General features: G+C 36.0%; 1 protein-coding gene across 2 annotated transcripts in view; it reads right to left on the bottom strand.

Moving 5' to 3' along the window:
• Nucleotides 1–14144, bottom strand: part of FNDC3A (fibronectin type III domain containing 3A) — a 179991-nt gene that overhangs the window by 30739 nt on the left and 135108 nt on the right. For both annotated transcript variants that reach the window (XM_058548159.1, XM_058548160.1), the window contains 6 exons: nt 12263–12322; nt 11065–11203; nt 7856–7909; nt 5600–5724; nt 4737–4911; nt 3068–3154 (listed from right to left, as the gene is read on the bottom strand). In XM_058548159.1, coding sequence (XP_058404142.1) covers nt 3068–3154; nt 4737–4911; nt 5600–5724; nt 7856–7909; nt 11065–11203; nt 12263–12322 — 640 coding nt within the window. The remainder of the gene's footprint in view (nt 1–3067; nt 3155–4736; nt 4912–5599; nt 5725–7855; nt 7910–11064; nt 11204–12262; nt 12323–14144) is intronic.

Here is a 14144-nt window from a genome sequence, read left to right on the forward strand (position 1 = left end):
GGAAGACCTATACAGAGCAATAGGATTTAACGATTCAAAACCCCCTCAGCTGGCACCCAGCTCATGGAAGATTCAAAATAAATGTCTGGGCTTCTAGAAAACTTCATGCAGTCATCATTTGCTATTTGCTAGTTAGTTTTTTTCTCCTTGAGTTCAGTGTTTCTCAAATTTCACAAAGCATGAGAATCACTTGGAGGGCCTGCTAAAACACCAACTGTTAGGCCTTACCCCCAGAATTTCTGATTCACATCTGGGGTGGGGCCAGAGAATTTACATTTCTAACAAGTTCCCAGGTGATCATGATAAAATGGTCTTGTAATCACACTTTGAAAACTACTGCTCTAGATATTATCACTATTTTAATTTGTTTCTTATTTAATAAACCAATATATAATCCCCTCCTATAATCCAGTGATTTGTTAAGAGGTGGTTTAGGGACATATTGTTTTCCCATTCCCTCTCTAGTTACTTGGGGGTGCTTTATGGAAAAGCCCATTGTCTCCTTGGAGATTCTGATTGTATATCCTGCAATTTCAGAGTGATTGCCACAGTGAATCAGTTTTAAATAGAAATTTGTGATTTGTTTACAGTGGATTAGTAAGGAATTTAACTTCTATTTGTGTGTATACCTTTTTGTCCCTATGTGGCAATAACACCATGGTGTTACATGGCAGTAAAATTCTAAGAATTTAGTACTTACCATATTATAAAGACATTAACAACTTCTCCTTAAAAGACCTGTTGGTATGACAATCATTACTGAAGCAAAAATATAATCCAACATCATCATAAGAGAAAAACTGGAATTAATGTACATACTTCTCAGGTATTTTAGAAATCTTATAAATATGAAAACTGTATTTGGAAATTAAAATGACCCAGCATTATCAGAAGTTTTAAAAATGAAGCAAGTATATAAAACAAACCATAACACATATAATTATTATGCACTACATAATCAAATTTCCCATTAGCATTAAAATTTTCTTTCAAAGGTTCTCAAGGAGTAATAAAATTTATCTTTGCTTTTTAATAGTGAAAACAATTTACAGTGGCTTCTATCATTTATTTGAAATGATGTGATTAAATAAGCACTGGTAGGAAAATTCAAATGTTGAATTTATCAACTAATAAGCAACCTGTTATATTTCTGGGGGAAACTTCTGCACAAAAATGTAGGCTGGCTTATATTAACTGGTATATTAACTAATTCAAGCACTGTCTTCCAAGAAATAGCAATGTTTATCACTGACCGAGTCAGAGCTAAAATATATCCTAGAACAGATGCTATACTACGAAAGATACAGAATTTTGGGAGCCTCCAAAGTAGAATTTTCAAAGCTTGCTATTGCTTCAAGTGAGCAAGAATGATATGTAGTGTCTCCATGTCTCAAGCAACCAAGAATGACACGTTAGAGTCTCTCTGCTTTCCTCCTGAAATAATTCAGTCCAAAGGCCAAAGGGTGGGCTAAACAGGGCAAGTATTTGTGCTGGGGAACAGGGGTGGGTTGGGGGGGGGGGGGCAGCAGCACTTGCCCAGTAGGAACTCAAACACCCTGAATAGGATGCTAGGGAAGGGTATGAGGGGAAAAAGAGGAGTTTGAGCCAATAAGTAAATATATGGAATATAACTGGGGCAAAGTTTCTCACTGATGATGAAGAGGGTTAGAAATAAGGAAAGGGAGAAAACTAGAATTAACCTGTGGCATTGGATTAAAACCACAGGTATTTGGTGTGAACTCATGATTTTCAAAAATAGATATTTAGAGAAATATACTTGTAAATGTTTGTGTATGTAAACTGTGTACATATATACACAAAAACCATACATACATACATACAGTTCCTAGCTCTGTCCATTGAGAGGGTGTCCAGGAGCAGCAAAATCCCTTTAGCAATAAGTATACTGACTACCCAGATCTTGGCTTCTAAATACCATTCATTGTCCACTAAAAGGACCCAGGTGCTTTGAGAAATGACCAATTCCAAGGTTGAAGAAGGGAAAGCACAAGATGAGACTGGAATATCATGTACCAGAAAGGAAGGGCTCAAAGAATGATAGAGGGACACGTCAAAAGGATTCAGAAGTCAGTCTGAAGGGGCTCCCAAATCTGAGACAATCTGAGCCTCATAATTGATAACCATGGTAACAAAATATAACCCACTCAATATACAGGAATCCATGAGTTCATACTGATATAAATAAATGAGGAAGAGAAAGCTTTTCCTTATAGTATAATGCCAACTAATAAATGTAGAAGGAACAGTAAAATAAAAAAATCACCACTTGGCAACCATTAATCATAGCAATAATTGATTCAGGCAAGAATTATCAATGAGTGTTAAAACTAGTGGGTGCAAGTTTGATGAGGAATAAAATGTTTAACAAGGTATTTACAAAACACTTATTACAAAGGAAAAAGAACAACTTTAAGTGAAGAAACAGGGTGGATATCACCTTCAAGTGACTACCAATAACAGGACAACTGAAATTGTGCACCACTTGATATGATGCACTGAGAAAAAAAATACTATTACCTTTTCTGATATTTCTGCCAAAAAAGCATATTCTATGTACAGTTAACAACACCCACATTTTTTTTATGTTTTAATAGTTTATTAACATTGTGAAATTTTGGGCTGTACATTTTTGTTTGTACATCACCATATATACGTCTCCCTTCACCCCTTGTGCCCAACTCCCACCCCCACTGCCCCTGGTAACCACAATACAGTTTTCTCTGTCCATGTGTTGGTTTATATTCCACATATGAGTGAGATCATACAGAACAACACCCACATTTTAAAAGACATTTGTTCACATTATACAAATAAGAGTCCCGTAAAACATTAAAACTGTTTTGAATTTAAATGTATAAAGTTTGAGAAGCACTGTTGTATAGTAAGAAAGTAAAACAATAAAGCTCATTAGAAAAGGCCAAAATTATTTAAGATTTAAAATCAAAGGAGTGAGGTACTCCTGCTACTTGGTTTTATGTACTTGGCTTTAAAACAATAGGAACAATAAGAACAATAAACAAATCTTTTAAGGGCTTTCAAAGCTTACCTTAAATTTATACTTTGTACTACGTCTGAGATTTTTCACTGTGTAAGCAAGATCTTCTCCATCATATTTAGGCTTAAAACCATATCCCTGGAAAGGGAAAACAAGTCTTCATTAAATGTGTCACAGCAGAAATACAGGGAATAACAAGAATGTGAAAAGATCCAGGTCCTCTTCATTTTCTACTATGTGCCGTGTGATTAATGCTCTGTTGAGTGTAATCCTCACCTTGATGCTTCTATGTTGAGTGGACACGTACAGAAATGCTACTAAATATTTGAAGGAGGATGAAGAAGACCTCATATTCTCAGTAAATACTGTAGCCAAGAGAAGATATTTGTGTTGAGAGAAGAGTCAGAGCCAATGGTAAATTTACCATCAGTAAGCTTATCCCTAGAACTAACAGGAATTTATTTCCCAGGCAGATGTTGCACGAGCTAAACAGAATTGTAACTATTTAACATACTTACCTTGCTGTGAACACATAGTTGTGTTTAGGTGACTAAATGAATGGTTGGGTGTGTTGACAGGGATGTCATTTAGGTTTGGGATTGCTATTTATAGCCCCAGTGACAATGATTCACTACTTTCCCAATGTTATTTTTTAAATTTTTAAAATTTCAGATATAACTCACCATAAAATTCCCATTTTAAAGTATAAAATTCAGTGACTTAAGAGTATATTCACAAGGTTATAAAACCATCACTTAATTCCTAATTCCAGAATAAAGCCTGTACTTTATTTTTTGGTTTGCAGTCACTTCCCCTCTTTTCTCATCCACTAATATACTTTCTGTCTCTATGGATTTGCCTATATCAATATACATGGAATCACATAATATGTGGTCTTTTAAGACTGGGTTCTTTTACTTAGCATTAATGTTTTCAAGGTTCATTCGTGTTGTGGCATGTGTCAGTACTCCATTCCTTTATATAGCTGAATGATATTCCATTGTATGGATATATCACATTTTGTTTATCCATTCTTCAGTTGATGGACATTTGGGTTGTTTCCACATTTTGGCTATTATGAATAATGCTGCTATGAACACTTGTGCACAAATATTTCTACGAACAGATGTTTTCAGTCCTCCTGGGTATACATCTAGGAGTGGACCAATGCTATTTTTGACTCATATTGCTTCAAAGTAGCTCTGAAAAGCTATGGAACTATATAGAACTAACAGAAGACACCCCAACTCTTGTTCAGTTTGGTTCTAACTCACTGGAGATGAGCCACTGGTAACTAGATTCAGGCTGTACTATATAGTCTCATATAAGGCTCTTCAAATATTCCGCAGCACTTGGAGAAAGCAGTGTATGTACACAGTTGGAGAGGGGCAGACAAATTATTTCCTTATCTTTTAAAGCTGTTTAGTATAGAAGGCTGTGGTGATCTTCCCCTCTCTTTATTTTCCCTAAAACACATATTTAAAATGCAGTCTATGTTGTTCCCAGGCACAAACATACAAACAAACACACATAAAAAACAAAAGTGTCTCCTACACATCAAAAAAACCAAAAGACTGAATTCTTCCAAACAATTAGCAACCAAGGATTCAAAGGTTTTGAGGAAGGATTTAACTATCGTGGCAATATTTGCTGTAACAGGATTAATGCCGCACTGAAATATGTTTTAAATACCCTATTTAAAATACATATTCATACTTACTGAAGTTTCTTCCTCCATCTCTAAAATGTAAGAAATTCCTTCATCTGATGGTGTTCCTAGGGGTTTACTCCATTGTAAGGATAACCAAGTAACTCCAGCCTTAGTTAATACAGGACTTGCGGGCATAGAAGGTGCACAGCCTGAGGTGTAATATAAGACTTCTTCACTAAAACCACTGTTGAAACAAATGGTTTTTAAGAAGGAAGGAAAAAAGTTATTTTTAGAGCTAAAGAGCTCATTTTTGATAAATGACATTTTTTTGAAAATTACAATTTTTGATAACTAATTATAATCCAAATAATATATGTTGGATTCGATAATATCTTTATGGTAACCAGGTCAGATACCTAAAAATGAATTATATTCTTTTATTTTATTTATTTATTTTTTTGTGAGGAAGATCAGCCCTGAGCTAACATCCATGCTAATCCTCCTCTTTTTGCTGAGGAAGACCCACTCTGAGCTAACATCTACTGCCAATCCTCCTCCTTTCTTTTTTCCCCAAAGCCCCAGTAGATAGTTGTATGCCATAGCTGCACATTCTTCTAGTTGCTGTATGTGGGATGTGGCCTCAGCATGGCCGGACAAGCAGTGCGCGCCCGGGATCCAAACCCCGGGCCGCCAGTAGCAGAGTGCGCGCACTTAACCCCTAAGCCATGGGGCTGGCCCTGAATTATATTCTTTTAAAACTGCATTTATATAACTAACATATTCTCTTACAGCTTTTGCTAGGCTAGTAGTACATCTTAACTGTATCAACAAAGCGAGAAACTAAAGCAGAATTTTTAGTGGATAATTTGAATAATTTACACAAATGAAGTTTACTGGATAATCTAAAATATCTATGTTAAAATGTATCTTACCTTATACCATAGTCATTTTTGGCTGATAGTCTAAATTTACAACCCATCGCTGGTGACAGTTTAGTAACTTTAAATTGCTTCTGTGAGCCCATGTAACACTGACAAAATTCTCCATTTCCTTTTCCCTAAAAGAAATTATTATTATATATCACATACCTTATTGTAAAAAGATAAATCCACATCAATTCCTAATTGATAGACAGTAACATATTAGCGAGTGTATATTAAGTCATCTTTGTTACCGGGCACATCATGGATCTCAAGAGAAAGTTGAGCTAACACACATCTTGTATATGATACGTACTGCTCATGAAATGCAGAGTTCAACAACTGGAGAGGAGGTATCTTTGTATAGCTTCTTGAACTAAGTACCCTGTTTTAGCTGATGCTAAACCTCTGGCTTCAGTGAAAGAAACTCTTTCCAGGTATGGACTCCACAATCTCTACGGGGGAACTAGTAGTGATGAAAATAGGGTGATCTTTGATATGCATAACTGGTGGTGTTCCTCAACCTATGAAAAGTTCTCTGCAAACAGTTTTAAGAAAAGGTTCCCACTCATCCCAAAACCTCCACCTAGATAGCTGCTAAGCTTCTTTAAAATAAAGATTTTGGAGCTACTATTGCTTAGATTTAACAATGAAAGATTATAAGCAGAGAGCAGAGAGAAAAGTCCAATTATAGGCAATAAGATGGGAGAGAGAAAAGTCTGCAGCTTAGGACGATTAAAGAGTTTAGCAAATTTAGGGTGTTACATAAAATGGAAAAGTTTCTCATTCTCCACCCATTTTTCTTTATTGTGTTGGTAGAGGGAAAGAGTGCTTAGGGTGATTTTTGCTTCAGAGAAAACCTTTAATCCATATCTGGCTGCTTTATTGAACTCTCTTGTTAGTTTTAATAGTGTTTATAGTTGAATCTACTGAGTTGTCTAAATAGAAAATCATATCATCTCTAAAAAACGATAATTTTGTCCCCCGTGCACAGCCACCATGGCTGTACCTCTTGCTCTGGTTCCAAATCATACTGCATTAACTATAACGTCCTGAATAACGTTAAACAAAGATGAGGATAACTGGCAACTGTGACTGGTTTCTGCTTTGACTAGAAATGCTTTTATTGTTTAGTGATGGTACTTCACTTAAGTACAAAAATAACTATCAAATAAGAAATTACCTTTCTATCCCTAATTTGTTTTGAGTTTTAACTGGAAGGGTGCTAAATTTTAGCAAATACCTTTTCATAATTTATCAAGATGATATGGTTTTTCATCTAACTTACTATGATATAGTAATAGATTTCCTATTTCTGAATTCTCTTAGAATTAATGGAATAAAACCTACTTGGTTGTACTTAATTACTCTTTTAACATACTGCTGCATTCCCAAATTATCAATGGAATGTCTTCTACTCCCTTTGGGCCCTCCTCTTAGCTGTGGTGTAAGCAGCAGGGCAAGAGAGAAAATGATAAATGACAGTGAAAGTACTAAACAATAAAGCCCAGTATGCTTGCTGTGGTAGGCTGAATAATGGTCCCCCAAGATATCCAGGTCCTAATCCTTGGAACCTGTGAATGTTACCTTATATGATAACAGGGACTGTATAGATGTGATTAAGTTAAGGCTTCTGAGATGGAGAGATTATCCTGGATTATCTGGGTGGGCCCTAAAGGGAATTATAAATATCCTTAGAGGGAGGCAGAGAAGGGACTTGAAGACAGAAGAGGAAGAAGGCAATGCATAATGGCAGCAGGGTGAGAAAAGGTGATCTGATACAGCCATAACCAAGTAATGAGGACATCCTCTAGAAGCTGGAAAAGGCAAGGAAATGGATTCTCCTCTACAGTCCCTGGAGGAAGCATGGCCATGTGACACCTTGATTTTGGCCTATGAAAGCCATTTTGGATTTCTGGCTCCCAGAACTATAAGAGAATAAATATGTGTTGTTTTAAACCTCCAAGTTTGTGGTAATTTGTTAAAGCAGCCATAGTAAACAAATACACTTGCCTTTAAGGCTGATGCGAAAAAAAAAATTCCTTCATCAGGGTAATTACCCAAGTGACAGTTTTGACGGTGGTTTATTTGAAAAAAACCCAAAACACAGGGAGGTTCAGTCAGTAATGTTTTCTAAGAACACCATCAATTCACTCATGTACCACACGAAATCACTCATATTGTTTTTAAAGAGGAAAACACTTAACTTTTCTGCCTGAGGATATGCACACAATTTTAGCCTAATTTAAAAAGATTCGATTTACTTACCTCATCCCATTCTAAAATAAAGCTTTGGATTTTAGAACCATTGTCACTAGGTGCCTAAAACAAACACCAAAAAACAAATAATTAAGTACAGAGCAGTCCTTTTGTAAAAGATATTGTGATGATCTAATCTAAGGAATCTTCTGTGTTGCAGATATTCTCTGTGACTTAGCCCTGAAAACATCTGCACACAGAATACAGAAATATATGTACTGTATACCCCATAATCTTTTTAAATTCAAGGAAAGCAAACAAAGCAAGAAGCTACTCAAGTTTTTCTGAACACTGAACAAACTCTTTTAGCAAGAACTATCTTAACCTTTATAATCCATTAAAAAAAATCACTTTGCCTTTTATCAGAAGGTTTTATCAGCTTTAAGCTCCTAGGATCGATCCTGTCATTTTCATTAAAACTCACCTAACAATCTAAATGTAATATTGTGTAATACCTCAAAGAGTGAAAGAACTAGAGTGCTGAAAGGAACTCCAAGAGGGCATATGCGGGCAGGGTGGACCTCTGCTTTTAGACTCAATGCCCCAATTACCTGAGACTGCTAATTCATCAATCTGTTAATTTCCAGTGGTGAAAATTTCAAGTCTCCCTTGGCATTTTATTCCAGTATTTAATCACTCTAGAACTGAAGAATTTCAACGTTACTTCTACCTGAATTTTCTTTCTACAATTTCAGAACCTATTTCCTCTTTAGTCCTCATTTAGATGCAGAACTGATCACTACTGTCCTTATAATAACTTCATCTATTTAAAGACAATTGACTCTAAGACTCCTCTTATCAAATTAAATAATCTTAACTTTTTAAACGGTTCTCCAGAGAACTTCTGTAATTTTCTGAACTTTATCCAATTTTTATATAATACTGCCAGCTACGTAAATAGCCATCATGTATTGTCAAGTTTTAAATTTTTTTTTAATTTAATTTTTTTTATTTATTTTTGCCCCCAAAGCACCAGTAGACAGCTGTATGTCATAGCTGCACATCCTTCTAGTTGCTGTATGTGGGATGTGGCCTCAGCATGGCTGGAGAAGCGGTGCGTTGGTGCGCGCCCGGGATCCGAACCCGGGCCGCCAGCAGCGGAGTGCGCGCATTCAACCGCTAAGCCACGGGGCCGGCCCCTATTGTCAAGTTTTTAATGAAGAGTGTTTTATAACATGGAGGTCCAAATTATTTGTTGAATACTAACACATCTTGCGTTTTAAAATTTTAAAACTTATAATTTTTAACTGGTTAGCATGCCCAGAATTTGCTATGTAAGTTACAGTAATAGCTCACTGATTGGCACAGTAGTGGCATGTAAAAGTGACTATAAGGAGAAGAGGGCAGAGGAAGAATCCTTGGGAAATTCCAACTCTTACACAGTGGAGGAAGAGAATCTAAATAAAGATAGAGGAGATTTCAAGTCTCAGCAGGAAGTGAGCAGAGTAAAAAGATATTTCCCTGGAGTTAATGACTCCAGATTGCTCTAATCTAGTTGCTACGGTCTCATATTGACTTTGCTTAATTTTTCTACCTTTTTCGTGAGGCTGTTAAAATGTCCACCTTGAATGACCTGTGACCTATCCTCCGGCTTTTCTCCGAGTTAGAGGGGAAATTATTGTCTGTGAAGTGTTTCACCTTATCTCATTTAATCCTCACATCAACTCTAGGAAGTACTATTATCTGAAATGTACAAAAGAGGAAATGGAGGCTTCAAGAGCCCAAAGAAGTTGCCCCAGATCACATAGTCATTAAGAGTGAAGCAGAACTGAATTTGGTCTATCTGACACAAAACCAGTGTTCCTAGCCAGCAGTATTCCAAGGGCCAAGCAAGAGAAGGTCTGCCCAAGTGCCAGCGATAATAAGAGCATAAAAGAGCAACTTCAGTCAAATTTTTACCATCACCATGCACTGACATTTTAAACAATGTCAGCTGATGAAATACTTCTCGCAACTGCTACCCAAGTGCCACCCCATGCCACTGTTCTCATACCATGTTAACCTCCATAGTAATACTTTTAGATTATATGAGGCAGCAGAGTCAAAAGATCTGACATTTAAGTCACTGAACTACTCAAAGCCAGTTTTCTTCAACTTTAAAATTAAATAATAATAATAGTTACTATGCTTATTATGTTCCAGACACTGTACTATGGGCTATACAGATATTATCTGATAATCCTCCCAACAACCGAGGTATATAATATTATCCCCAATAATAATAACCATGACATCTCTTTCCCCAACCATGCTGATTACTGTGTGTATATACAGGACCATTTCTAGAAGGGTGTAAGCCTGGGCAACTTGTGTGAGCAACTAGTGACACTGTTTACATCTTGTATAGGCCTGCTGCGATACTGTTAAAGACAGAAAGTTCAAAATCCAATTTTAATTATCTTCAGAGTAAAGAGCAGTGCTCTATAAAAACCCCAACCTACATGAAGGGCGCTGGGCTGCTACCCTAATTGCCCTACCAAAGGTGAAATATCTGTTTATAATGATCAGAGCCTAGAATCTAATTCCATTTTACAAGGTATTTTTGTATAATTTTAACAGTTACTAAATTTCTCAAGATGCAACTACTGTGCAATTTGGGAAAGACTGTAGTTAATTTTGTTCAGAAATTTACCAAGACCTATATATCATTTCAGAAAATCATGTCACCAATGACAATGCTACTGTGGTATTTGAATTACCAATTCTATGTATGGTGTCTGTCCACTTCATTACATCTTCTTGTGTAGCTGGGCCCAAACATTTACATATTAACATATCTATTATTCTATTAAAAATAACTTTATTCCTCCTTTAAAGCACTATATTGATATTTTTAAAACTATGAGTCTAGTTAAGTTATTATGAATCTCATTTTAGAATAAAATTCAAGACATAAATGCATCATTACAAAATATTATAAAAAGTAGTAATCAGCTTGAGAATCGCTGTTGAGACTCTCAAAGTCATCACATGCCCAGTATAATAAGGACATCTAATTATAAATCAGTCTTTTCTGCTATATTTATATGTAGTAAGAAAAACCATTAAGAGTGTTATTTTAAGATATAAGAAACAAATGCCTATTTAATATATATAAAGAGCAAGAGGAAGTTAGCTTAAAGTTCTTTTTGTCTCCAAAAACAACTGAAACTTAACACTATGGGGGGAAAAAAAGGAAATAAATATCCAGTTGGAAATACTCCAGAGAATATTCTTACCTTCCATTGCAAAGTGAGTGAATTTTTGGTCCGATTGGCTATTCTTGGTGGATTAGGTACATCAGGTTCACAGCTCAAGGTGGTAAAGCTTTCAGCTTCTGAAGGAGTTCCCTTTATAGAATTGTATTCTGCCTGGACTCTATGGTGATAAAATAAATGATTTTACCTCACAGAATCATTGTATCTTACCTTTAACAGCATCACCTTTAAGCACTTGCAAGTTAGTGAGGTGCCCTCTAAACGTTTTACCAAGAAAATGTGTATTAGAAGTTAAGCATGGCCCTTAAAAAAAGAAAGAAAAATAAGATAGACCAGTGGCTTTCATCTTTTTTTTTTGATTGCAACCCAAAGTAAGAAATATATTTTAAATTGTGACATAATAATGTCTGTGCAATATGTATTCTCTCACACACACACATACACACAGAGTGTCCTGAAACAATATTCCTAACTAGGGGTAATATACAGATACTTTCTATTCCACTTGATTATATTTAACTTAAAAAAATACTGACTATAACCTACAAAATTAATTTCATGATTCATAATGGTTGTAACCTACAGCTTGAAAAATACTAGGTTGGACAGTACTTCCACAGGAAGTATAATTGAAGACATAATTTAATAGTTTAATAGGAATAATCCCAATCACAAATGTTGTTTTTAAAAATGGAGATGATTCCCAACTGGGGAAGCCCTGAGCTATAAAATTCTGGCAAACTATAATAGAAGAACTGTGCAGAGTAAAACAGTAACTAAGTTACTTCCAATTAAATGTTGTGAAATTCTAAGAGTTTTAATACCCCAAACTCTTTCCAAAACAGAATGTAATAAAAATACATAAGTTCAAATCAAGTATTATTTATGATTCTGTTTTGTAAAAATTTCAAAAGCTGGGACCATTTTCCAGTGCTAAATTAGATATCATAGACATACTATACATATTATCTGTATATTCATTCCAATCCCTAGGTCCTACAAACAGGGTGATTAACTCTACAATATAACATTTGAGTTAAATGTTTTTATTTTTTTGGGAAAGTGCTGATAATTGTACCAAAAGAAAAACCAAAGTCCATAAAGTCCATGTTTTTAATCCAAAATTAATATTTAAATTATATTCTAGGCTTTTAAGGAAATCATTTAAAAAACCACCTATGCTATATCATATCAAAGCAAAAACGTAGACGTTCCTTACTTTGCATGGTAATCTGTAGCCGGTTTGAGATCATTTAAAGTGACACTTGTTTCTTCACCTCTGGGGAAAAAAAAGTAACATTTCATTGTCTGATAAATAAAGCATTTCCAGAGGATTTGCATTATGTACACTACAGTTTGTGGAACTTTATGAAATTATAACAGCTTCTTACTTTACCAACTATAACCATATTCAGATTTCATTAACATGGAATTTGTGTAATGAGGATATGTGCAAAACTTAAGTATGTACCTGCATAGTACTTTAAAACAAAACGGTGTGCTAAGCAAATCAACTGTGTAAGTCAGAGTTCGTTTTTTTTTTTGAGTGGAGTCAAGGAAGATATTTAGCTTATTCAAGAAATGGAACCATTTTCAATTATTTAAAAATCCATTTTGTACAGAGTTAAAATGCTAAATAACACACGTACTACTGAAAGCAAACCTACCAAATTTTTACAAGGAGTCTGCCAATATTGCATTTCATTAGAGTATAACATGGAACTTTATCTAAAATACGACAGTTTAATGAGTAGAAAAGAAAAAAAGTGAATCATAGTTTGAAGTAAAGCATCGCCCCTGGCCACTATTATGTTTTCAAATACAACAGCACATATCTTCTTAAAATAATCTTTTTTTTTTTGTTTCTTTTTTTTGGGAGGAAGATCAGCTCTGAGCTAACATCCATGCCAATCCTCCTCTTTTCGCTGAGGAAGACCGGCTCTGAGCTAACATCTATTGCCAATCCTCCTCCTTTTTTTCCCCCAAAGCCCCAGTAGATAGTTGTATGTCATAGTTGCACATCCTTCTAGTTGCTGTATGTGGGACGCCGCCTCAGCATGGCCGGAGAAGCAGTGCGTTGGTGCGCGCCCGGGATCTGAACCCGGGCTGCCAGCAGTGGAGCGTGCGCACTTAACTGCTAAGCCACGGGGCTGGTCCCCTTAAAATAATCATTTGATACAACTATTTGGGTATGTAGCCAACAAACCAGCCCATTTTCTATTTCTTTTCTTTTAATCACTGTTTTCTGTTCCATTTCCTTCAGCTAAGTTTCTCTCCTCTCCACTTTATGGACTTCTTCCCATCTGTGCCCCCCTTGCCTTCCAGCTACCCTATTTCTCAAATCAAAGCCAGTAAACACTATGAGAAAGAAAACATGTCTCACTGATGGAAGCACACTTTAATGAATTGAACAGCTGCAGTAGCATCCTCGGAAGAGACCTTAATTGGGGTAGGGTAAAGGAGGTGACTAACATCCCTCTTGTGCTCTCTGGTCAGGCTGCAAATGGAGATAAATCCTTCTTCTTAGCAAGCAGCCACATCTAACTAGAAACAGCAATTAACACAAAAAGAAACCTTTATGTTGATGGTCCTTTATCCCCTATTTACCCCTTAGGTAGGTTTGTCTCTTTTAAGAAAAATGAATAAACACAAGGAAGTCTCAAAAGAGAGAAGGAGACAGGACATTTTCATAACCTTAAGTTACCAGATGATAGTCACTGAGGCAGTTTCACTTTCCTTTCTTCCCTATACTAGCTATTTTTTTTTGGTGAGGAAGATTAGCCCTGAGCTAACATCTGTTGCCAATCCTTCTCTTTTCGCTGAAGAAGCTTGGCCCTGAGCTAACATCTGTGCCCATCTTCCTGTATTTTTTATATGTGGGACGCCTGCCATAGCACAGCTTGATAAGTGGTGCCTAGGTTCACACCTGGGATCCAAATCTGTGAACCCCGAGCCACCAAAGCAGAGCACATGAACTTAACCACTACGCCACCGGGCTGGCCCCTACACCAGCTATTTTTTGAAAAAAGATACCAAGAAGGCTTATGTATCCGGCGTTCTGTTAATTATAAGCATTCAAATGACTAACCATCTCCTTTACA

This window comes from Diceros bicornis, chromosome 9 (genome assembly GCF_020826845.1).
Source record: "Diceros bicornis minor isolate mBicDic1 chromosome 9, mDicBic1.mat.cur, whole genome shotgun sequence".
NCBI lineage: Eukaryota > Metazoa > Chordata > Mammalia > Perissodactyla > Rhinocerotidae > Diceros > Diceros bicornis.